General features: G+C 44.4%; 1 protein-coding gene across 10 annotated transcripts in view; it reads left to right on the forward strand.

Moving 5' to 3' along the window:
* The window catches only part of LOC310798074 (calcium-dependent secretion activator 1), a gene marked incomplete at both ends in the record, with an annotated part of 159,682 nt that overhangs the window by 106,792 nt on the left and 27,256 nt on the right, over positions 1 to 25,634 (forward strand). For 6 of the 10 annotated variants that reach the window (XM_083660564.1, XM_083660565.1, XM_083660566.1 and 3 more), the window contains 7 exons: positions 1,256 to 1,397; positions 10,304 to 10,459; positions 11,456 to 11,603; positions 16,027 to 16,101; positions 16,317 to 16,400; positions 18,358 to 18,390; positions 20,989 to 21,096. In XM_083660564.1, coding sequence (XP_083516690.1) covers positions 1,256 to 1,397; positions 10,304 to 10,459; positions 11,456 to 11,603; positions 16,027 to 16,101; positions 16,317 to 16,400; positions 18,358 to 18,390; positions 20,989 to 21,096 — 746 coding nt within the window. Of the gene's footprint in view, positions 1 to 1,255; positions 1,398 to 1,675; positions 1,811 to 10,303; positions 10,460 to 11,455; positions 11,604 to 13,072; positions 13,088 to 16,026; positions 16,102 to 16,316; positions 16,401 to 18,357; positions 18,391 to 20,988; positions 21,097 to 25,634 lie in introns of all 10 variants that reach the window. The other 4 variants (XM_083660561.1, XM_083660562.1, XM_083660563.1 and 1 more) reach the window with 2 other exon arrangements.

Here is a 25,634-nt window from a genome sequence, read left to right on the forward strand (position 1 = left end):
GTCATCTGCACTGTTGCCCCACAGCGCTGCACTTATGTAGCAGCAAATAGCCTTTAGCACCAGACAGGCGCCAAAGTCGGACGCCATTCGAGGAGTTAATGAGGTCCAAAGCAGTGGCGGCTGGGACGCGACGACGACAAGCCCTGCGAACACACACTCCTGGACACACACATCCAACAAACCCTGAGAACACACACTCCTGGACACACACATCCAAGTGGACAGCAGCCGCTCAAGTGGCTAATGGGCAGAGTGGTAATCAGGGAAGACAACAAACATCGCACCTACTGTGCATTATCGACCTTGACTCCCATGCCAACACGCTCACACACACACACACACACACACACACACACACACACACACACACACAGGCACACACACACACACACACACACACACACACACACACACACACACACAGGCACACACACACACACACACACACACACACACACACACACACACACACAGGCACACACACAGGCACACACACACAGGCACACACACACACACACACACGCACCCAAACAGATAGTTGCTCAGAGGGGGAGAGAAAAACAAAGCGAGAGAGGGAGAAGAAAAGCAGACAGGACGTGGAGCCGTGAGGCATCACATTAGCGCACACTGGCCTCCATTTTGTCTCCTGTGGTCTTTGTCAGTGTTGCCTTTTTACCAGTTGGGAGCCGGCAGAGACTGGAGGAGATGTGTGTGACGGCTCCTATTTAGAAACACCCCGAGATAAACAACCTTTTGTCAGAAAGCTGGAGAAATGCTGTGTCGCTGTGTCGTACCCGCTAATGAAAAGCCTGTCTCGCTTCCCTGACACCAGTCATTATCACCCTTTAGCATGAGCTGCTGCACCTACCAAATCAGCTGGATTTGTGTGTGTGCGTGTGCGTGTGTGTGCGTGTGTGTGCGTGCGTGCGTGTGTGTGCGTGCGTGCGTGCGTGTGCGTGTGTGTGCGTGCATGTGTTAATCATTGTTATTGCTTTTGTCATTTATTAGCTTCCATTAAATGGAGAATTTCTGTATTTTTCAACCCTATCTTCCAAACGTTTTGCGTCTAAGTGACTAATCTGAACAGCAATTTCTGAATTTGGTCTATTATTGAGCGAGATCGCTAATTCAGAAATTATTGTCCGAAGAGTCACTTAGACACAAAAAGTACCCCCTGTAGTCCCTCCCCCTGTAGTCCCTACCTGTACAGTTTGGGAATCACTGATGTGGTGAAGTCTTGCATTTGCTCTTCCAGATAACCTGTGCAATGGGAAGTTCCACAAACACCTGCAGGACCTCTACGCCCCCCTGGTGGTGCGCTACGTGGACCTGATGGAGTCGTCCATCGCACAGTCTATCCACAGGGGCTTTGAAAGGGAATCCTGGGAGCCTGTCAAGTAAGGACGCATCACCTATCATCACCTATCTCCATAGCCTTGTTTTACATGACATGAGAAAATGGGGGGGGGAATCTGAAAAAAAGAACACTTTTGTGCCATTGCCAAAATCCACTAGATTGGTTGTTTTCACAATTGTTCTGACTTTATATCAGCGTTGTTAATACTTCCTCTTTTATGCTTTCAACTTGATTTGTTCCCTGGAGGCCACAGCTTACTGCTTTAACCCGCGTGACACAGCATCTCTTTCTTCTGCTTTCTATGCTTCTTCTCCACAGGAGTAGAACAAGTTCTCTGCCCAGTGTCAACCTCCAAATGCCCAAAGTACCAAATGTCACAGCATCAAGTGTTAACCTCCCACAAATGCCCAGCTTCTCTCCACCCAGCTGGATGGCAGCTGTTTCTGACTCAGAGTGTGTATTTGGATGGTAGCGCCTGAGACATGCACACATGTCCTTGGCATGAACATGGCATCTAATAATCAACATTAGAGTATATGGGGGATGGTAAATACATTAGAGTATATGGGGGATGGTAAATACATATACATATGCCTTTTGGCAGCTCCGGTAATACTTTCTTTGAGTAGGCCTAGCACACCAAGGCAATTTCCTTGTATGTGAAAACCTACCTTGGCCAAATAAAGAATTCTATTCTATTCTATCTATAGTGCAGTAAAGGCTGTCAGAAGGAATTCAAATTCTCTTAAATCACTTTTGACCATGCTTATTCGAATATGTATATAATATGTACTGTATATATATATATATATATATATATATATATATATACCGTATATATACTGTACATACTGTATATATATATATATATATATATATATATATATACATACACGTATATATATACAGTACACGTATATATATACACGTACATATATATTTTTTATATTTTTTATTTTGCCTTTATTTATACAGGGAAGGTTCTTGAGAGCAAGCTCTCATTTTCAGAGCGCCCTGTTACAAGGAACATATACAAGGGTTTACAGACAGACAGACAGATATATATATTATATATATTAATATGTATGTGTACAGGTGTTGTGAGAGTGCACCAAGGTAATGCCATGAAGCTACTGTATGTTTAGGTGTGGTAATTGAACAGAGTCTGTGCACAGCTCAGCACACACCGTGCAGTATGCACGCCAGTAAGCTAAGTGAAACATCACCTGCAGCAACAACAACAGGCATCAAGGTGTCAAAAGCCCTTCCTACCCAGCATGCATGCTGCGTGCTGCAGCGTGTCAGCCTGTCGCCACAAGTCATGCATTCCTATTGGCTCGCCACAAGTCATGCATTCCTATTGGCTCGTCACAAGTCATGCATTCCTATTGGCTCGCCTGGGACTTTTTCATAGTCAAAAGTGTTTCATATTAAAAACATGAGAGCTGCACTTCCACTGTCACGTTCTACTTTGTAATTAATTCACTTCCCTTCCAAGGAAAGATGCCAACAGACATGGTAGACTTGTTTCATTTGCAATGTGGCCCAAGATCAGGTGGTAACGCTCAAGGCACAACATCTCAAATTCATGTTGGAGAACTGACAGTCTGTTGCCAGGCCTTTGCACCATTTCAAAGCCATGTTCATGCCAAAGTCGCAGCATGGGGCCAGTGGATAAAGTAGGCAGCGTTTTGTTTATTTTGTTTATTGACTTTGGCAATAGAGAGCCAAAGTCACCGCCTACTTCCTGCTTCAGCACATGCACCAGCATCGGAAAAAATATGAATGGTGGTGAACGGCGAGAGACTAATTTTTTTTTAATCCTGTTTGAATTGTGGCACGAAGTCCACGTGATTCCTCAATTTAAAAGAGGAACTTTGCATGTCAAGAAAGATGCAGTTTGTGGTCAAACTGAAACCTAACGTTTAGTTTGGTGTGAAACCGCTCGATCACCTACATCTCTCGTCTCGCACCAACACCCAACATGGCCGGGCGGGAGAGACGTCACTTATGCGACTGGTTGTGTGTCGTCTTTCTGATTTACAACTTATAGTTTAACAGTTTGACCACAAACTGACACTTTCTTGACTTGCAAAGTGATATTTTACATTGACAAACATCATTTCAATCAGGAGAGGCCAGTTGGTAGGATTAGACAAACTTTATTTAGCAATCGGCATGCATGGCAAATGCTTTGGCGCTTGACTCCATTGGCCGGTGGCGCTGCTCTTGAGGCAGAGGAGGGCGCCTGCATGGGGCGCTTGACTCCATTGGCCGGTGGCGCTGCTCTTGAGGCAGAGGAGGGCGCCTGCATGGGCTAGGAGATCCCCCCCCCGTGGGGGATCGGGAGTCAAGACTCGTTGGTGGTGGACTGGGGAGGTGGGTGGGGCAAAACAACGCTTCGGAGGCCGGCTTCAAGGGAGATGGACTGCCGTGGGCTGCTGCTGCTATGATCGGCCAGAGAGAGAGAGGTGACGTAGAACCCTTGCTATATATATGAGGATTAACTGACGTCATGTTTGACGTCATAGCAGACGTCATACTAGGATTTTTGACCACGTTGAGATCGGATTACGCGCGAGTGGCCTTCTGCTTGAACTATGGTCTGGAGACCTCACTTCAATCAGGAGAGGCCAGTTGGTAGGATTAGACAAACTTTATTTAGCAATCGGCATGCATGGCAAATGCTTTGGCGCTTGACTCCATTGGCCGGTGGCGCTGCTCTTGAGGCAGAGGAGGGCGCCTGCATGGGCTAGGAGATCCCCCAAAAGGAAGATCTGATTACCGGAAGTTAATTGAGATCTGCAGGCGCCAGTAGTTGATTGTACTTTTCTGGCCTTCGACCTTTTAGCGACTTACAGCTATTTGCGGCTGGCGCTCCCAACTCGGTCGGGCCTTCGATCTTGATACGTTAATGTTTACTTGGTATGTGCTTATCCTGCCTTCGACCTTTTTTGCGACTTACGGCTATTTGCGGCTGGCGCTCCTAACTCGGTCGGGCACCTCGCGATAGTGCTTCCCAGCTTGGCCTACCTGGCCGCCTTGGCGCTTCGCGATTGTACTTTTCCGGCCTTCGACCTTTTTTAGCGACTTACGTTATTTGCGGCTGGCGCTCCCAACTCGGTCGGGCCTTCGATCTTGGTACATTGATGTTTAGCTTGGCGCTTCCCGGCTTGGCCTACTTGGCTGCCTTGGCGCGACTACCCTGACTTTCTCCGGCTCTCTCTTTCTGTTTAGCTTGGCGCTTCCCGGCTTGGCCTACTTGGCTGCCTTGGCGCAACTACCCTGACTTTCTCCGGCTCTCTCTTTCTCTATCCCCCCCAAAAATTGTACTTTTCCGGCCTTCGACCTTTTTAGCGACTTACAGCTATTTGCGGCTAGCGCTCCCAACTCGGTCGGGCACCTCGCGATAGCGCTTCCCAGCTTGGCCTACCTGGCCGCCTTGGCGCCTCGCGATTGTACTTTTCCGGCCTTCGACCTTTTTAGCGACTTACAGCTATTTGCGGCTGGCGCTCCCAACTCGGTCGGGCTTACCTGACTTAAGGCGCTTCCCGGCTTGGCCTTCCTGGCCGCCATGGCGCCTTACCTGACTTAAGGCGCTTCCCGGCTTGGCCTTCCTGGCCGCCATGGCGCCTTACCTGACTTAAGGCGCTTCCCGGCTTGGCCTTCCTGGCCGCCATGGCGCCTTACCTGACTTGGCGCTTCCCAGCTTGGCCTACTTGGCCGCCTTGGCGCCTCACCATTTTAACTTGGCCTTCTTGGCCCCCTGACTTGGCCTTCTGACTGACCCTGACTTTCTCTGGCTCTCTCTCGGGGTTGACGTAGGACGACGGGACCCCCGGGCGACTCCACCCGCAAGCCGCACTCGTGCGACGGAGCGGGGAGGAAGCGCATTAAGCCCCCCGCCTCCCCCGGAAGGGGAGAGCGAGTAACGGGCACCCGGAGGCGCACGACACGAGGAGTGGAGCGCTCCCCGTGCCGCACTAATTTTCAGGTTCCGAGGTCGGATGGCGTCCGGTTACCAGACAGCCCCCTGCCCGAGGCGCCCCGTGTCAAGCCCGCCGCTCCCACTCCAGGAGACGTCGGGACAGGCCACGGGGACGAGTGCCCCGGGAGGGACCGCAGCGTCCGGTCGGATCGGCCACCCAGAGTCAGAGGTGTTCAACGCGCGCCCGCCGCCACGCAGCCTCTCCCCGGGGGGAGAGAGAGACGCGACGGACGGACGCGGCCTCGTGCCAGGCCGGGACAGAGGAGGGGGTTACCCCCCCCAAAAATAACCGTGAGATTTACTGCGCCTTGCTGGGCACCCTGCTTTTCGGGGAGCCACCACCAACGAGACATTATTTGGCACGGACGTCCGGGACACTGTTCGTTGCCATGCTTGCCGATGAAGGGAGGAGGGTCCTTTGGGCCGCCGGTATGGCCACCCGCTCCGGGCGGATGTAGCTGGAGAATGCTGATGAAGACCGGCGGCCCGTTTGCTGGAGGGAGGCGGAGGACGCTCCTTGCACGGCGGCTGAGGTGGCCGCTCCGATCCTGAAGGAGTGGCTGGAGAAGTTCTTTGTCGGGAGGTTGCACTTCTGGAGCGTCCGCTCGAGGTGCAGGACGAACCAGGATCTTGTCATGTGGTGACGAGGTGCAATGAGGAACAGGGGAGCCGGGGGCCGGTCTGGGGCCTGAGCGGTCTTTCCCCTGATTTTGGGCTTAGCTGCAATGCTGTATGGGTCAGCAGTCATCACGTGATGAGATTGATGAGCTGAAAATAAACGATATGACACGTGGACAGGATCGCTAGCTGGAGAGGCAGACAGAATTCACCCGATGCAAGATTCTTATGATAATAGCTTCAGCGCTCTCAGCCCTTTCAGGGACAATTATTTCAGAATTACGAGCCAATAATTCATGGGAATGCAAGCATTATTAGTAGCTAGCTATTTGAATGAAAAGATACGGTGCCGGCCGGTGATGATGTCCTCAGATGGCGACCATCTTTTCCCCCCATGGGGAAGTCTGGGCAGATTCACGGTGATTGACGGGACCCGGCCTGGAGACGCACTGATGCTGAAGTGCCATAGCATCTCGGGCACTCTGGACAGACCGAAAGATCCATGGGGCAAACGGTTCATTCTGGCGGCAACCCTATAGAGCTGAAATGTAACGCTTAATGCATGGGATATAAAGACCTGGTTAATAAACAAGTAAAGAAAAACAGTGGTTTCACCGCCTTGCAAGTGCACCATAGACTGCTAGTTGCAACCATGGACCCATCATAAGATGGACTGGGCATCACACTGGTTCAGTGAAGCCGCTGCATGTTAGATCGCCGCTCTGTCGGTTGAATCCAGTATTGGGTCACGAGGCCCGCCTCCTCATGTTAGTGGATGGGAAAATCAAAACCGAAATAATCACAGTATACATCGGATGATTTTTTTTTTTTTTTTTTTTTTTTTTTTAAAGGTGGTTTGTATCATTTTTAGATAGTCATTATCATGCTAATGCCTGTGCAGGTGGTCATTTTTCTGATCAGTTTGTTTTTTAAGTAGTTATTTGACGTATAAAAAGGGATAAAAATGGGTGATTGGCAGCTGTGGCAGCCAGTCTCAAGCCGTCATTGGCTGGACAGGCTCTTCACATTATAGATCTATCGTGATAGACAAGACACGCGGCTTCATTGTTATGTAATGCTGCCTGGAGGTCGGGTGGCTCTGCTGGGTGTGTGGGGCCGGGAGATGGGCTCTTAGCCTGGGTAGTGCAGGCCTGGAGGTCGGGGTGGCTCATGGGATGAGGCCTAGTAGTACACGCGCACCGTTAGCTCATCGCTAGCGGATTAGCATCACGTACGAACGGACGTTTTATTTTTGTAGGCTATTAAAGCAACAAACGTTTTTATATGCATATCTGGGGGAAATGCTTTGACTGTGGGGATGTTCGTTCTTCACAAGCTCCTCTCTTAGTAACGATATACCAGGCGATAGACCGGGCAGCCTGGCTCGCGCACTCACTGGGCTAACGTTAAACCCAGGTGGAGCAGTGCTAGCGACCTGTTCTGTAAGGCGAGGGTGGCCATTTTCCAGGCGCTCCTGAGAGATCTGAGGTACAGGTTCATCTGTAGATTGAACGTGTCTCAGAATGTTATTATTAAGTTGCTCACTGACCTTGGGCTAAGCACTGTGAGATACCAGTCACATATGTGGAAATTCTGGTATGACTCTCTTTTATAATGTACTTTGTTCTTTTATTGTGCCCTTATGTGCTTTTTTTTTTTTTTTTTTTTTTTTTTTTGGAATTGTGTATGTGTCATCTATGGACCAAGCGTCTGCCGATAAAGGTTTGTTTGATTGATTGATTGATTGATTGATTGGTTGATAACAGTGGGATTCGCAGCCTCTTGTTACATGACTAGCGTGACACTGTATTAATTATTTTAGCTTTGGTATTATTTATGGTTATGTGGTGACCCACATCGAGACACTAGGAGAGACATTCGCCAAAGGAGACTTGTGCCTTTAAGAGCGGGGGGTTAAGGTTACCGTACTTCCGGTTACGGGTTAGGTCTGTTATTGCTGGTTGCTAACCGCGGTGAATGTAAACATTTATATGGATAGAAGTAAACTACCTCGACCAACCTTCGTCTACTGTCTCACTGTTTCCTAATTCCCACAGTTAAAAGAAACGCCAGGGCATTTTACTTTGAAATTTGTTAAGAACAGGAAGTGGTGTATTAAGACTGGGTAGCTTGACACGGAAAAAGGCGTTAGCATTCCCTGGGCCGTCTGACTTCGGTCTGGAAGTTATACAGTAAACACTCATTCTAACCTGATTCTAACTGATGCTCGGACATGCTCCATGGTGAAGTATGCAATGTGCGGTGATAACGTCACCGTCATCAGGCAGCGACGTGACGTCTTTTACTCACGCAACCTCCCGTTTATTTACGGTTAAAGTAAAGACTTAACTGCCCGGTGATAGCAGAGGGGTCTGCGCCTGCCGTGCAACTGACCACAGCGACGTGGAATGGAACGGCCTGTGATGCCTGCTTGGAGGAGAAGCCTGGGGCTGGACGCCTGAACACCCGGGACAGGAACGGCTGCTGAGCTGTGGCGCGGCCCGTGCCTTCTCATTGTGGCTACGTTGGCGGCCTGTGGCACGGCCGCTTCGCCGGTGTCGTCAGGCGTCTCGGAGGGCAAATACGCTCCGTGGCTGATCCGGAACGGGGTATCGTTGTTTAAGCTGTCGTCACTGTCCAGGACTGCTCTGGCTCGGGATCCGACATGCCAGGAGTGGGTGCTGATTCGGTCTGCAGATGTGGTGCAAAACAGCCGCAAAACAACGCTTCGGAGGCCGGCTTCAAGGGAGATGGACTGCCGTGGGCTGCTGCTGCTATGATCGGCCAGAGAGAGAGAGGTGACGTAGAACCCTTGCTATATATATGAGGATTAACTGACGTCATGTTTGACGTCATAGCAGACGTCATACTAGGATTTTTGACCACGTTGAGATCGGATTACGCGCGAGTGGCCTTCTGCTTGAACTATGGTCTGGAGACCTCACATGTGTACCTCGTGGCACAATTCAAACGGCATAAAAAAGAGATGATTACCTCTCGCCATTCACCACTATTCATATTTTTTCAGACGCTGGCCCGGAAAGGGGCGGGACTTTCTCTCTCTATGAGCTCCATTTTCCCTCCCACCGCATGGATTTGTGCTACAGAGCGGAAAGATGCAACAAATGACTTGAAAATGCAAAGCAAATCAAACAGCAACCCTCCCCCCCCAAAAAAAGAAGAAGAATCAAAGTCATTTTTTAACAGATTATGCTGATTTGCCACAAAGCAAGTTTATATGATTTGTCATGAACTTGTGTCTTTCCATATCTACCTTTACCATTGCCCTCCCTCCAGCCACCCCTCTGTGGAGGGGCAGTCAGGCCTCGGTCTCTCTCTGCTTGGGGGTCCAGATGGGTGAGGAGGATCCCTTGTGTCTGGATGTTCCTTGGACTATGGCTGTGCCTGGAATTGGGATTACAGTAGAAGTAATCCCAGTCCCAGCAGCGCTCCACTTTACCCCAACTTTAACCCTGTTTTCCTCTTCACACCAATAATCTAATTCAAGGGCGCTTTCTCACCTACCTCGTTTGGTCCGGACTTTCCATAAAAAAATCACATTCACAACAAGCCGACGTCAGACACACACACACACACACACACACACACACACACACACACGATCTACAAACCAATCAGTGTCAAGTGTAGGGAGACACAGTCCACGCAGGTATTTCATGTAAAGTCCTTTGGGCCGCTCACTTAATTGCAGTGTGAAAGTAAACCTAACTGGACTCAAATGTATACAATGTAACAAAAAGATGCATTTTTTAGGTCTTTTTCTTGTATCTGTTAGTTTTATGTAAGGATATTATCTTATTTTTTCTGACCCAATGCAGTCCTGTACCAGTCATGACTCATGCATCATGTACACTGTATGCTACGGTGCATGGTGCCTACTACAACTCAACATTATGCTCAAGTCTGATCGTACTGTACCATTCTGGAGCCAACAATCTACCAGGCACACATGACTGGTTTTGGTGTTTATGTTCTCATCAACAGGACAATCTCTCAAAAAGAATATTCTTTAAACGATCCAGCTGGAGCGTGCATGAACTCTCTCACTCTCCCAAAATAACCATGAAGTCCAACCAAAGTCCTTGATGAAATTCCAAAATGGATGACATTTCAAATTTAATCAGCGCACCTCAGTTAGAAACTACTTTGTCTTTCATGAAAATGGTAAGAAAGATAATGACCGTAAACCCTATAAGATTCAATCCTGAGACCTCCTCTTAGCCTGTTTTCCTTGGTATGCCTTTCTAACCCCAGTGTCTTCCTATAGAGCTCTTGTCTTTGAATGCTGAACTCTGACCTATGACCTTTGGCCCCTCCAGTAACGGCTCAGGGACGTCAGAAGATCTCTTCTGGAAGTTGGATGCTCTGCAGACCTTCATCAGAGATCTCCACTGGCCAGAGGAGGAGTTCGGCAAACATCTGGAGAGCCGACTCAAGCTGATGTCCAGTGATATGATTGAATCCTGTGTAAAACGGTAAGACACTATATACTATATATATATATATATATATATATATATATATATATATATATATATATATATATATATATATATATATATATTAGGGCTGTGGCGATTCACTTATCTCCGGATTCGATACTATCACGATTCTTGGGTGCCGATTCGATTTATATTGCGATTCTTAAGTATTGCGATTCTACGATTATTGCGATTCGATATTACGATTTATTGCGATTTTTGTTTATTTTTTTCTTTTCTTTTTTCAGTTTGTTTGCTTTTTTACACTAGATTAGAACATGGGAAAAGTTGAATCATACACTAGAGACTGTATATTATATATCATGAGTAGGGCTGGGCGATATAGTTAAAAACAGGGGCGGACTGGGATCATAATTCAGGCCGGCATTAGATACCAAGCAGGCCAGGCCGATATGGGCCGACGCGCGTGAAATTTGGGCCGTTTGAAGCCCAATTTTGGCCGTTTGAAGCCAGATTTGGGCCGTTTGAAGTCCAATTTTACAATGAGATGCACCCACTTTAACCCTGAAGTGTAATTATTACTTCAGACTAACTAATAAAGTAATAAAACCACTAGTAAACCAGTAGGCGGCGCCTGGCCTGCTGTTCAGTGAGTGGCCTGACTGCAAGCACCCAAATTTTTTTTTTTTTTTTTTTTTTTTTTTTTTTTTTTGCGATTATCGATTCTGGAATAAAAGATCGATCCAAAATATCGTGACATTAAAAATCGCGATACTTAGGTGAATCGATTTTTCCCCCCACCCCTAATATATATATATATATATACATCTTACACAGGAGAGAGTTGGAGGACGGAAATCTATAGAGTCACCAAGGGTTGCAAGCAGTCGCAAGCGACTTGATGGAACATAAAGAAAGAAAAACTATAGATAATGTACTGTATAATACAGAGGTACACTTGACGACACTTGACTTTAGACTTTCCCAGACCTACGTTCCTCTCCTGTCTTGTCTTGTTCTTCTCTGAAGGACGCGGGCAGCTTTCGAGGCCAAGCTTCAGAAGAGCAGTCGGGCTACAGACTTCCGCGTGCCGCAGTCCATCTGCACCATGTTCAATGTGATGGTGGACGCCAAGGCCCAGTCAGCCAAGCTGTGTGCCATGGATGTGGGTCAGGAGGTAGGCCACGTCTTTCTCTTAACGTTACAATTGTTACGGTCCAGTGATTCACTGGCTCCATCAACCTTCATAACAAACTCGTGTCTAGGGGTATTTAACTGCACCAGTACCCGTAACATGAGAAAAGAACAATGAATAGCAGGTAAGGTCGTCGTGCGTTGAACTAGCCGCTCACCTGTTAGCTCGTGTAGCTCCAGGAGCATCCCGGCACTCCAACAGCACTGTCGGTTGGATGCCTGAAGGTTCTAGCAGATCCTCCGCAGGTTCAGAGAGTGTCCCATGAACATGGGACAAAAACAAAAAGGATAAACAGTCCAAAACGATACGTAAACTAACATCAGCTGTCAACAAACTGCATTGCCGCTGCAACCGCCATCTTCTGTCTGGGCAGATATGGGAAGTAAGTACAAATACTTTGTTACTGTACTTGAGTAAGATTTCCAGGTATCTGTACTTTACTGAGTATTTATTTTTCTGACAGCTTTTTACTTTTACTCCCTACAATTTAACACAAATATCTGTACTTTCTACTCTTTCGATTTGAACTAATCTTCCACATTATCGATAAACAGAGATGAGAAAAGTACACAGATTCTTTACTTGAATAGAAGTACAGTTACATGTGTAAAATAAGACTGGTAAAGGAAGTACTGATTCAACTTGTTGACTCAAGTAAGAGTAAAAAAAAGTACAGACTCTGAAATGTACTCAAAAGTATCAAAGTAAAAAGTATTTCTACTGGCGGTTTCTGTGCAAAGCTAATAGAAACTCACATCATATTAATATAATTCAAAGACTATTACACTTAAAAGATCCCCTCCAAGATGTATAAAAACTAGACTTTGAATGATAATTTGTGTGATATGGTTTTTCCACTAAAAAGGTGCACATAAGACCTAACGCATAAACGCTGGGGGGAGCGCCAGACAAGAGAGACAAACAAACAAACAACGTTACATCATATTTGTCTGTCATGCATTAAAACTAATGTAACTAGCCTGTTTTGAAAATGTAAGGAGTAGAAAGTACAGATATTTGTGTTAAATTGTAGGGAGTAAATTAAAATGTCAGAAAAATAAATACTCAGTAAAGTACAGATACCTGAAAATCCTACTCAAGTACAGTAACGAAGTATTTGTACTTTGTTACTTCCCATCTCTGGTCATAGGACCTGCCAAGATATTATGGTCAATCGTCATTGTGATAAATTATTAGAACACCAAGGTCATAGAGGTGTTTTGATTATACATTTTGTGAACATCAACAGATGATAGTGCCAAAGTCAAAGCCAAAGTCTCACATTTGGATTATTTTGCACTCTTATTGCTTCTAGTTGAATACAGGTTTCTTTCCTTCTTTCTTTCTTTCTTTCTTTCTTTCTTTCTTGTGTAGCATTTGCATCATTTTATCATTACCGCATCTCCTCTATCTTCCTCTTTTTTCCTTTGCTTCTCTCTGTCTTGTCAAAGTTTCTTAGCGACTGGGTAAGTGTGACTAAAAAATCCAATTGAAATCTCACCCCCGGGTCCCAAATGTATAATTAGTTGTCAGTTGTCCCTCTCCGTCTCCCTGCACTTGAATTGTTTGGATTTCATTAGCATAGTGTGTCGTTAGTATTGAATATACACGGAGCAGACGTGAGAGATCTCATATTCACGGAATCTTGAGACTGATACCAATTACTGAAGTTGACTTAATTACCACCACATCCTTCAGTGTTCTGCCTGAACAAAAGGATTCAATACAGTAATACTGAGTCAGATGGCCCAGGCAGAATGAATCACCCAAGGCCTTCACTGTGCTCTACTTCAGTGGTTCTCAAATGGGGGTCCGGGGACCCCCAGGGGTCCGTGGCACTTTGCCAGGGGGTCCGCAAAAAGTTTTCAGGAAAATAAAAATAATTTTTTTTTTTTTTTTTTTTGCATAGTTAACGAAAATATGTTATGCTTTAAATATAAAATGGTTCATGGATTACATTCTAATCTAACAAACCTATCAATTTAAAAGTCAAGCACGTTATATATATATATATACTGTATATATATATATATATATATATACTGTATATATATATATATATATATATATATATATATATATATATATATATATATATATATATATATATATATATCTGTCTCTCAGCTAAAGTCAAACTGATGCAGCAGTCTGGCTCATAGTGTCTTTATAGCCGTCTCGCAGTAAAGGTTTTAAAGATGGAGCCTAATGAAAATAAAAAGAGGAAAGTCGTGCACACTCGCTCCAATGCATCATCTCTAATTATCGAACACTGATGTTTCGGCTTGCGCCTTCTTCAAGCTCGCTAAACATCTGCACGTGAAGTGCAAATATGACCACAAATGAAAATGAAAATGAAATGGTTTATTTCATAGGCAAACACACTTGGTAGTAATTAACGCTTCGCTGTTTGTGCAAATATACAACACATTTCAAAAGACACAGGTAATAATTTGCATAACGAAAACTACACAAGGAGGAACAAACAATATGGTGGCAAATAGAAGTATAACTACACAGGATAATTACATCATTGTAATAGTAGGCTATGTAGGTTAGATAGCTTACATATTATATCAAAGATGATCATGGAGATGGTAGAATTAGAATATTAAGGAAGTGAAGATGGAGATAAATGCAAAAATACATGTAACATACAGTACGTACATTTTCATTTCACATGAGAAAGACCAGAGCCATAGATATAGAAGAGTCGCCATTCACTCCAATGGACCCGTTTTTTACTCTCAAGAGTTCCAGGAAGTAAGGTTCTGGATTAAGCAGCACTGTCGAGTTGCAGCAAAATGGACAGTTTGTGTTGTACTTTGAAAGTTTTTTTGTTTTGTTTCAAATTGTACATTATCAGCTTTATTTTAGCATTCAAAAGTAGTGCGAGAGCCCTTCCTGGCTGTTCATTGGCTAATGAGTCACGCATTTTGGTCCTCCGCTGACGCCACTCTCTAGATTGCTCTGAGAAAGCAAACTAAAACAAAGCACAAACGGAACATGTTTTTGGCAATATTGATACGCAATATATGGGACAGTGATATTCACGTTTGTGAAGATTATCATGCTGAACCCAAATTCCAAGTTCCCATAAACTTTTGTTATCCACAGACCTTATTTGATGCATTTAAGTGAAATCCCAAAACCTCATTCACTTTTCCCGACGAACCCGGAAGTATACTTCCAGACTCATTCCAGCGGGTCATATTAACCCATCGAACTTCAAAACCCTTAACGCCCCTGTTATGACCGGCTCGTAGGCCACAACAAAAGAGGGAGATGTACTCAGAACTTTAAACAATAATCTGAATTTATTATCAAACCCAAGAAAAAGTAACGAATAAACTACAAAAAGTACAATGGAGTGTGGTAGTCAGTATCAGTGGTGTCTGGAAGTGTATGGTGGGTGCAGTGGGAAATGGGTGGTGTGTGTTGTCAGTGCAAAACAAAAGACAAAAAGGTGAGAGCAGCGTGGTCTCAAGAGGTAAGAGTGGCTCTGGCTGTAGCTCTGCTGACTGGCAGGGCAGGTGGCCCTAAGTAGAAGACCTGGCAGCAGTGATCAGGTGCTGCCCCATCTCCAATCAGGCTAATCAGCCCAGCTCCCAGCTCAGCAGCCAGCAACCTGCAATGCAAAGCTGGAACAGTATGCAGGCCAAAGTAAATGCCCTATGGCCGTCACAACCCCTAAGACCTTAAAGGAACACTCTGCCCATTTTCAACCAGCTTTGTATCATTAGAACATCAGTAGTATATCAGAAAACTGTAAACGGTTTTGAAGTCTGTCATTTAATTTGACAGTTATTGAGTGTTGATTTGAGTTAATGAGTTATTAATTTGAGTTAGTGGGGACCAGTGATGTCACTGGTCCACACTTTAACACTCAATAACTGTCAAATTAAATGACAGACTTCAAAACCGTTTACAGTTTTCTGATATACTACTGATGTTCTAATGATACAAAGCTGATTGAAAATGGGCGGAGTGTTCCTTTAAGGGGAAGATCGTGCATTTTCAACACTTCTCATGTTATTTGAAGACCTGTAGTTCAGTACAACCGTACAGTATGTGTGCATATTCAACGCATATTAAGCAACGCACTTCCCTAGTGAGGAATTTAACAGCTTCCTTTAACATATTATTAAGGGAATATTCCTATTATTACAATCAGGAAACAGAGTAACTGTAGTGGCAAGAAATATAATTTTCTGTGGAATGGTTCAGATCACCTTAATTGTGCAAATTACTCTACAGCTCAAATTACTCCCTTATTTTGACACAATGCTATAGCAAAAATAATAATGTATTAAACGTGAAATAAGTCAAACAGAATGCACAATGTTTCCCTTTAATATGGAGTTGCTCGGTGTGGATGAGTGTAACTTTGTCTTTTTCTTTCCAGAGACAATATCACTCCCAAATTGACAATCTCATCGAGGAGACAGTGAAGGAGATGATTACCCTCCTGGTAGCAAAGGTAGAAAATTGCACCGCATACCAGTACATACTGTAATTTACATTGATCAGAAATGACATTTACTGATTGACTTCAAGCACGATGCTATCTTTAGTAAGTTCAGTTTTGGTAGCAAAGCTGAACGTGGTGGTGCTCAACAGATGCACTCTTATACTGGATGGAAATGATTGATCTTTGTGATTAGAACCTACACTATTCGTTCCATCTCTCCTCAGTTTGTGGTGATTCTAGAGAGCGTCCTCGCCAAGCTATCCAGATACGACGAGGGCACGCTCTTCTCATCCTTCCTATCTTTCACAGTAAGTAATGCACCAACACATGCTGTAGGCCTACGTCATAATCACATGCTGTAGACCTACGTCATAATCACATGCTGTAGACCTACGTCATAATCACATACTGTAGTTCTACGTCATAATCACATACTGTAGTTCTACGTCATAATCACATACTGTAGACCTACGTCATAATCACATACTGTAGTTCTACGTCATAATCACATGCTGTAGACCTACGTCATAATCACATACTGTAGTTCTACGTCATAATCACATACTGTAGTTCTACGTCATAATCACATACTGTAGACCTACGTCATAATCACATACTGTAGGCCTACGTCATAAACACATGCTGTAGACCTACGTCATAATCACATACTGTAGTTCTACGTCATAATCACATACTGTAGTTCTACGTCATAATCACATACTGTAGACCTACGTCATAATCACATACTGTAGTTCTACGTCATAATCACATACTGTAGACCTACGTCATAATCACATACTGTAGTTCTACGTCATAATCACATACTGTAGTTCTACGTCATAATCACATACTGTAGGCCTACGTCATAATCACATACTGTAGGCCTACGTCATAATCACATGCTGTAGGCCTACATCATAATCACATACTGTAGTTCTACGTCATAATCACATGCTGTAGACCTACGTCATAATCACATACTGTAGGCCTACGTCATAATCACATGCTGTAGGCCTACATCATAATCACATACTGTAGTTCTACGTCATAATCACATGCTGTAGACCTACGTCATAATCACATGCTGTAGGCCTACATCATAATCACATGCTGTAGGCCTACATCATAATCACATACTGTAGTTCTACGTCATAATCACATACTGTAGGCCTACGTCATAATCACATGCTGTAGGCCTACGTCATAATCACATGCTGTAGGCCTACGTCATAATCACATACTGTAGGCCTACATCATAATCACATGCTGTAGGCCTACATCATAATCACATACTGTAGTTCTACGTCATAATCACATACTGTAGTTCTACGTCATAATCACATACTGTAGGCCTACGTCATAATCACATGCTGTAGGCCTACGTCATAATCACATGCTGTAGGCCTACATCATAATCACATACTGTAGTTCTACATCATAATCACATGCTGTAGGCCTACATCATAATCACATGCTGTAGGCCTACATCATAATCACATACTGTAGGCCTACATCATAATCACATGCTGTAGGCCTACATCATAATCACATACTGTAGACCTACGTCATAATCACATGCTGTAGGCCTACATCATAATCACATACTGTAGACCTACGTCATAATCACATGCTGTAGGCCTACATCATAATCACATACTGTAGACCTACGTCATAATCACATGCTGTAGGCCTACATCATAATCACATACTGTAGACCTACGTCATAATCACATGCTGTAGGCCTACATCATAATCACATGCTGTAGGCCTACATCATAATCACATACTGTAGGCCTACATCATAATCACATGCTGTAGGCCTACATCATAATCACATACTGTAGACCTACGTCATAATCACATGCTGTAGGCCTACATCATAATCACATACTGTAGACCTACGTCATAATCACATGCTGTAGGTCTACATCATAATCACATACTGTAGACCTACGTCATAATCACATGCTGTAGGCCTACATCATAATCACATACTGTAGACCTACGTCATAATCACATGCTGTAGGCCTACATCATAATCACATGCTGTAGGCCTACATCATAATCACATGCTGTAGGCCTACATCATAATCACATGCTGTAGGCCTACGTCATAATCACATGCTGTAGGCCTACATCATAATCACATGCTGTAGGTCTACATCATAATCACATACTGTAGGCCTACATCATAATCACATGCTGTAGGCCCAGCTGGAGTCCTAACTCTTTTTTCTCCACCCAATCTCTCTCTTTTATCTCAAGGTGAAAGCTGCCTCAAAGTACGTGGACGTACCTGTAAGTGACAGTTACCTATTACGCTGTGTGTGTGTGTGTGTGTGTGTGTGTGTGTGTGTGTGTGTGTGTGTGTGTGCGTGCATGCGTGCATGCGTGCGTGCATGCGTGTGTGCGTGCACGCTCTCCACACAGACTACATTGTGAGTCCATGTTGTTGACACGAGCCCACTGTGCCGTCAGGGGGTGGGCTTGCCTCGGCTCAGATCTGCACCAACATGCCACTTTGCAAATGAATGCCCTGTCAGTGAGTCTGACAAGGCACTGTGTACATGTACAGTATGTTGTCAGTGAGTCTGACAAGGCACTGTGTACATGTATGTTGTCAGTGAGTCTGACAAGGCACTGAGTATGTTGACAGGGGGACACAGTCTCTAGCCCCGCCCCCTGGCTGACCAATCAGGAGGCCGCGGGCCAACTTTTTCCCGCCCCCGTTTGTTTTGGCCCGAAATGGATTTGACAAAAAGGTGGGGCTCATTTTTAAAGCTAGCGCGATGATGCTTATACCATTATATACCATATCATTATATACCATACCATTATATACCATATCATTATATACTAGGGATGTTCATCAATTATCGAAAATCGATAATCGATCGTTAAGGATTGGAATCGATCCTGTGGCATTTGGATCGATTTTTTAATTATTAAAAAAAAAAAAAAAAAAAAAAAATTTTTGACTAGGTTTGGGTGGAATTCGTTACTCCTCGCCCCACTCCATTGCACAGCCGACTAACGTGAGGTGGAGCTTCATATAGTCTCTAGTTTTCTGGCTGGGCACGGGCCTTTGTGCCAACAAAACTGTTTTAAACATGGGAAATTCACACCGGCATGCGCCGGGGACAGCAGTGTTGGAGAGGAGACACATTGAAATAAAGAGTTCATTGAGGAGAACACGTTGTCTTTCGTATTTTCTGCCATAGGCATTCATTTTGTAAAAAAAAATAAAAAAAAATAAAAAATAAATGAAAATATTGAAAATTTTCTAAGTATTAATAAAATCGATAATCGATAATTGATCGTTAATTCTCACCGATTATCGATTTTGGAAATTTTTCAAAATGAACATCCCTATTACTGTATATACCATATCATTATATACCATTACCGAACTAGAAGACGTAAGGAATCGAACCTCGCATGTTGGGAAGAGGGCTAAATAAAATAAAAAAATAAAAAAATAAAATTTTGGCTAAATTTTGACGAGGGAAAAAAATTGGCATGGTCATTTTCAAAGGGGTCCCTTGACCTCTCACCTCAAGATATCTGAATGAAAATGGGTTCTATGGGTTATGGTTAGGGCTACTCACCTTGAGTTGCATCATGCACTTTCTGTCCCTTTGAAAATATTTAAGCCATTTTTCCCAATCGACTCTAAATCTAACTATAATAAAAGCTTTTAATAAAAGTCATAATAACATTTTTATTTTATTTTAACATTCATTTTAGATTTGGAATGTAAATTGTCTATCAAATCGAATACGTTTTAATGTAATTTCACGTGATGACGTCAACATGTATTTTTGGCCCATGGCCCAGCATCCAGATACATGTTTGGCCCTTCATAGGAAACAATGTGGGCCCCTCTGCTGTCCTGTCCTTAACCCATTGATATCTATTTATCATGAAGATGGCATGTGATGTAAGGAGGGCAAAAGAGAGAAATAAGGTGTTATTTGAAGATGTATTGTCCTCAATGAATACTTTACATGTCAAAATGGCAGCCAGGCCTCCTCCTAACAATAAAAACAAAAACAAAAAAACAAGCGCGTGGCTCCGACACCCCTGTTCACTTTGCACATGCCCAAAATGTGAAGCTTGGTTCCCGGCCAAGCGTCAATCTCTCCGACAGACAGACAGAGGAGTGAAAAGGATCTGTAGCCTCGAGTCTACATAGCCTCGCAAATGAAACACCTCTTGGGAGATGAGATGGGGGCCACAAACCTCTCTTTTCTGCAAATGATATAACTGACAATTTGGATCATTTGCATCTTGTTTTGAATGTTCATGTAACTGACTTGCATGGACATGTGTAAAATACCTTTGTTATGAACTGGAGGACGGCTTATGTTGCAAAGCCTGTTTGTCTTGTAGATCAGTGCACTGAATTGAATTCCTGTCAGTGGCTACAGTCTCTTACTGACCTCATGTATTTCTAACCAACCACAAGTGAAAATGTTGATTTTGGCTACTGTAATTATAAATCATGAAAAACAGCTATAAATAAATACTTTACTTGTTTTATACAAAGACTGCCACGCATAGAATTAGTTACATTGGTCAAACGTTGGCATACTGCTTAAAAAAAGGCTAGTAATTTACAGAGGCTATTTTAACGTCTGCTAGGGGGCAAAAAAAAACAGACATGTTTCCCATATACATACTGTAGTATTTTTTTTAATTAGCTAAGCAACAACAAAATTACAAATTCTCAGCAATTTCGTTTTTAATCAGAATGAAATGCAAAAATAGCCTCATCCACTATGAAAAAGTGTTGTAACTGACTGCAAATATGCACTTTCATATAATAGCAAAAATAATAAAAGTCATAATAAAAGTGAGTGTTTATTTCTCACTTCTCTCACCTGTGTCTTGCAGAAGCCTGGCATGGACGTGGCTGATGGTTACGTGACGTTTGTTCGGCACTCCCAGGACATGCTGAGGGAGAAGGTCAACGAGGAGGTCTACATAGAGAGATTATTTGATGTAAGTAAGCCATGGTGCCTCCTGCTCCACTCCCAGGACATGCTGAGGGAGAAGCTCAATGAGAAGTTGTACATAGGGAGATTTCTAGTTCATATAATTTTTTTAACTTTCTGGCCAAAATTGCGGTATGTAGACCAGATTTCAGAACAGACTGAAATTCCTTCAAGATCTATTTGCTTTCATCTGAATGAAGTGCAAGATGTCTCCAATTGTCTTTTCGGACAACTCATTTCTAGGCTTCTGAGCCAGACGATCTTGCCAGTTGGTCTCACAGTGTGATACGTGTGTATCACACTGTGGTGAAGAGCAGACTGCTCTTCACCTGATGAAGAGCAGTCTGCTCGAAACGTCACCAGCAACGGTGCATTAAATATTTTCACTGGAGCCCATGAAGTGTGCGAGCTGTTTTATTTATTCACTAAACTGAAAAACATCTCAATAAAAAGTGATTAAAACATAGTAAACAATAATCGCACACACAATAAAAGGTGGGAAATCAAAATCAAATCACATGTACACATGGCCAGTTTCGGGCGGCTGATTGATTTCTCACTTTCATCATAACTCACCTCCTCATTTGGAGCGAATGACAAAGAAAAAGCAAATGATAAAGCTGTATTCTCATTCCAGTACTGACACAGGACATGTGACACCTGTATATGACACAGGTGTGTCACACACAGGTAGCATCGTAATATATGACCACCTCACTGTTGGATTTCTGCTCTAATTAGCTAGTTTACTCCTCTCTACTGTGACAAAGTGACTGTAAGTTGTGAGGTGGATAAGAGACAGATTAGCCTACTTAATACACTCCTACCGAGGCCAATAGATCCTGTAGCTCTTCCCTAGCTTATAACTAGTGATGACATCTGCAAACTTCTCAGGCAAATTCGTACTTTTTTCGCCTGTCACTTCATTTAATTTAATTTTGTTTCATTTCGTTTGATTAAATATAAAAATGCACCCATGCACAGTGCATCGAAAGGATTGAGGGCCTGATCTGCTGTATGAGCAACCCGGGCAGGTGCCCAGGAGACCTCAGTAGGAAGGGGCCCTCAGTATGAAGGGGCCCTCCTATACTTGATTTGATTTCATATTTTCTGGTCAGGCTCGTGTCGGGCTCCACAGAACTATGACACAAATCTAAGACCAATCAGAACAAAATAAAAATAGTTTCCAAGATTAAGCCTCATGATTGAGTGTCATTTGACGTCTGCAGGCAAGTGCTGACTGGTCAGCCATTCATTTTTCCATAGACATTTTGTAAATTGCTTATAAAAAAATAGATTTACTTGGTCAAACAAAGCGATTCACTTATATTTAGAATCAGGAGAGAACATATAACATTTAAGTTTATTTTTTTTATTTTTTTGAGTCTAATATTCCGTGGGCGGGGAGGCCTGGGGTGCTAATCTGACCTTGATTGTCAAGGATGGCACATTAAAGTAACAGACTACAGTATTGTAAATAACATTTTGTGGCAACTAAGTGACAGCAAGTTGTCACAATCAAATGTGATAAATACATGTTTTTAATAAATTAGCAAAATAAGCATAACATTTTGCAAAGCTATGACTGTATCGACACGCCTAACACTCTTCTCCTCCACTGCTGACACACTGTGATCAACTGGTAACACAGCCGCATCAGATCGTTTGCTTCCACTGTTAAATGAGAAACAATCGCTAAATGACGAAGCCTGCTGAGCCTCTTGGTAACTTAAGCCAGACTTGGGATAAGTGGTATCTCCTCAGCTTCCCTCGGAGCTCTTCTTCTGTGGGTCCATCCCTTCATGCGGGGTATAGAGACACTGCATGAAATAGGCCACGCCCATCACGGGGGAAATCGCTCCATTCAGCCCCATTCACCAGCGTCATTTTCCTTGAATTAAACATAGCTAAAAGCTGTTGTGTGGTGGGCTGCGCACACAACAAATGTAAAAAATCGACAATTAAAGTTTTTTTGTACTCCCGAGCAAAACAAGGAAGCCATTGAGCATTCGCGGGAAGAAAATGTGAATTTAGCTGTCAAGGAAGTAAGTTGGAGTGTTCATCTTCCATATATATGATCTTTGTGTGCAACTACATGACATACTGTAGGAGAACGCCAGCGCGTCTGATGCCATCTGTCTGACGTTACACCAGCGTTATTTTCATTCATTTAAACATGCCTAAAAGCTCATGTCATAGTATTTCACTTCAGGCCACTGTGTGGGATCGTTTATCCAGCGTTGTTTGGGCAATGAAAAGGGACACTGCTCCAGGCCAACTGAGTTCATTTTCATGTACCTTTCCCTCTCCGTTGGAGGAAGTGTAGTGAAATAATCTTTTGACATTATCTAAAAAGAAAACTGTCCGAATCCCTGTAAAACCCCGCAAAACTATTTATATCTGATGAGAGTTCCTTCGTTCGCCCCGGTTAGCCGCGGTTTGTTTTGCCAGCTGCAGTCGTCAGGCAGTGCTTCCTTGTATTTTCCTCCGTCTTGGGCGTGGCTTCTGAATGATGACGCGTTTTGCAGTGTCTCTATCTGCTCCTCTGCTGAACGCCCAACTTTCCTATTTCCTCTGTGTTTTATGGTCTTTTGTCTCCTGGTGTTTGCTTGTAAAATGTGTGGCGATGTTGAAGAGGGATTATCATAAGCAGTGTTCTCTCTTTCTGAGTCGGCAAACAAGAGTTAATCAGTTGTGAAGGAGGACAAAAGATGTCTTTGTAAAGATGGCTTAGTAGCACGTTTAACCCCCCTTCCCCCCCCCCCCCACTCCCGACCCTGTAGCCTGTACAGATTTTCATTTTCAGGACACACGGGCATTGCTGTGATGAACTGATTTTAAAAAGGGGTATTAAAACTCCTAAAGCCAAACTTTAAAAAGTTGTGTGTTACTCAGAGGTCAAAGGTTAGAGAGTTGTGGGTTTCTCAGAGGTCAGTGAAATGGCAAGATCAGCGCATTAAAGATTGTATATCAGCGTGTAGCAAGTTGCTACTTGCTACTAGCAACAAGCTAGAGTTGTTATTGTTGTTTCATAGCGACGCCGACGGATTTGAGAGCGACACGCAGCGAGCGGAAAAGAAATGCATTAATGGGCAGAGCCGGTCGGTTGGAGCCAATGGCAGAGCTTGCAGGGACAGGAAAGGGATTTTCTTCCACTGCCGACCGCGCCTCTTGACTTCCTGTTGCACCACATTGAAACGGGGCTGCTGCCCCCAGAGGTTAGAGGGAAAAATAGTTTTTTTTTGTTTAACCGATGGGTTCCCAGATTGTATTTTATATCGATATACTTTTTTAGCTATATCGCCCAGCCCTATATCAAGCACCCTCAATTTGATTGATTTTGATTTGAAGTCGCCGTTTTCATTTTTAGATATGACTCGGCATACTGTAGAATTATACAGCCCAACTGCTTCATCGTGTAGATCAGGATGTGCACACAAACGTATCAACTGCTAGAAACCCCAGAGAAGCTCAATTACAGCAAATGTGCAGGAACCCCCACATTTAGAGTCTTATAGGCCACCAAAGCAGATTCCCCTTAAGAGGAGAGGCGTGTGTGTGTGTGTGTGTGTGTGTGTGTGTGTGTGTGTGTGTGTTGTGAGGGATTTGGGGGGGATGCATCCCTTTAGATTAGAACAAGGTCAGGATTGACTCCCCCTAATCTTTGCTTTGTTAGCTTCTCCCTCCCCTCCCCTGGTGGCTGGTGTCTCCCTCCCCTCCCCTGGTGACTCCCTCGCCTGGTGGCTGGTGACTCCCTCCCCTCCCCTCCCCTGGTGGCTGGTGACTCCCTCCCCTCCCCTCCCCTGGTGGCTGGTGACTCCCTCCCCTCCCCTCCCCTGGTGCCTGGTAACTCCCTCCCCTCCCCTGGTGGCTGGTGACTCCCTCCCCTCCCCTGGTGCCTGGTGACTCCCTCCCCTCCCCTCCCCTGGTGGCTGGTGACTCCCTCCCCTCCCCTGGTGGCTGGTGACTCCCTCCCCTCCCCTGGTGGCTGGTGACTCCCTCCCCTCCCCTCCCCTGGTGGCTGGTGACTCCCTCCCCTCCCCTCCCCTGGTGGCTGGTGACTCCCTCCCCTCCCCTGGTGGCTGGTGACTCCCTCCCCTCCTCTGGTGGCTGGTGACTCCCTCCCCTCCCCTCCCCTGGTGACTGCATTTATCTGTTCTGTCCTTTTCGCCTCATAGGGATTACAACCTGCGTCCCATAGACGCTCACAATGGGGCAGCATGTTACAAAAATACGAAATATTTATTATTATTATCTCCGCCAGGAGATCATGTTTTCGGCCACGTTTGTCTGTGCGTCTGTGTGTTCCTCCTGTGTGTTCCTCCTCTCCTCTAGCTTGGCCTTCGCATATCTCGAGAACCATTGGTCGGTTCGACTTCAAACTTTGGGAGTATGTGACGGAGTGCACTGACCTGTTTTCGTGCAATTCGGCATAGCGCCACCTACAACCGTTCGTCCCATCGACTTCAAATTTGGGGAGTGCGCTGATGGGAACTCGACACCGTGCAGTGCCGAATTTCGTGCAATTCGGCACTGGGGGCAATG

Source organism: Poromitra crassiceps, assembly GCF_964638095.1.
Source record: "Poromitra crassiceps genome assembly, chromosome: 25".
NCBI classification, from domain to species: Eukaryota; Metazoa; Chordata; class Actinopteri; order Beryciformes; family Melamphaidae; genus Poromitra; species Poromitra crassiceps.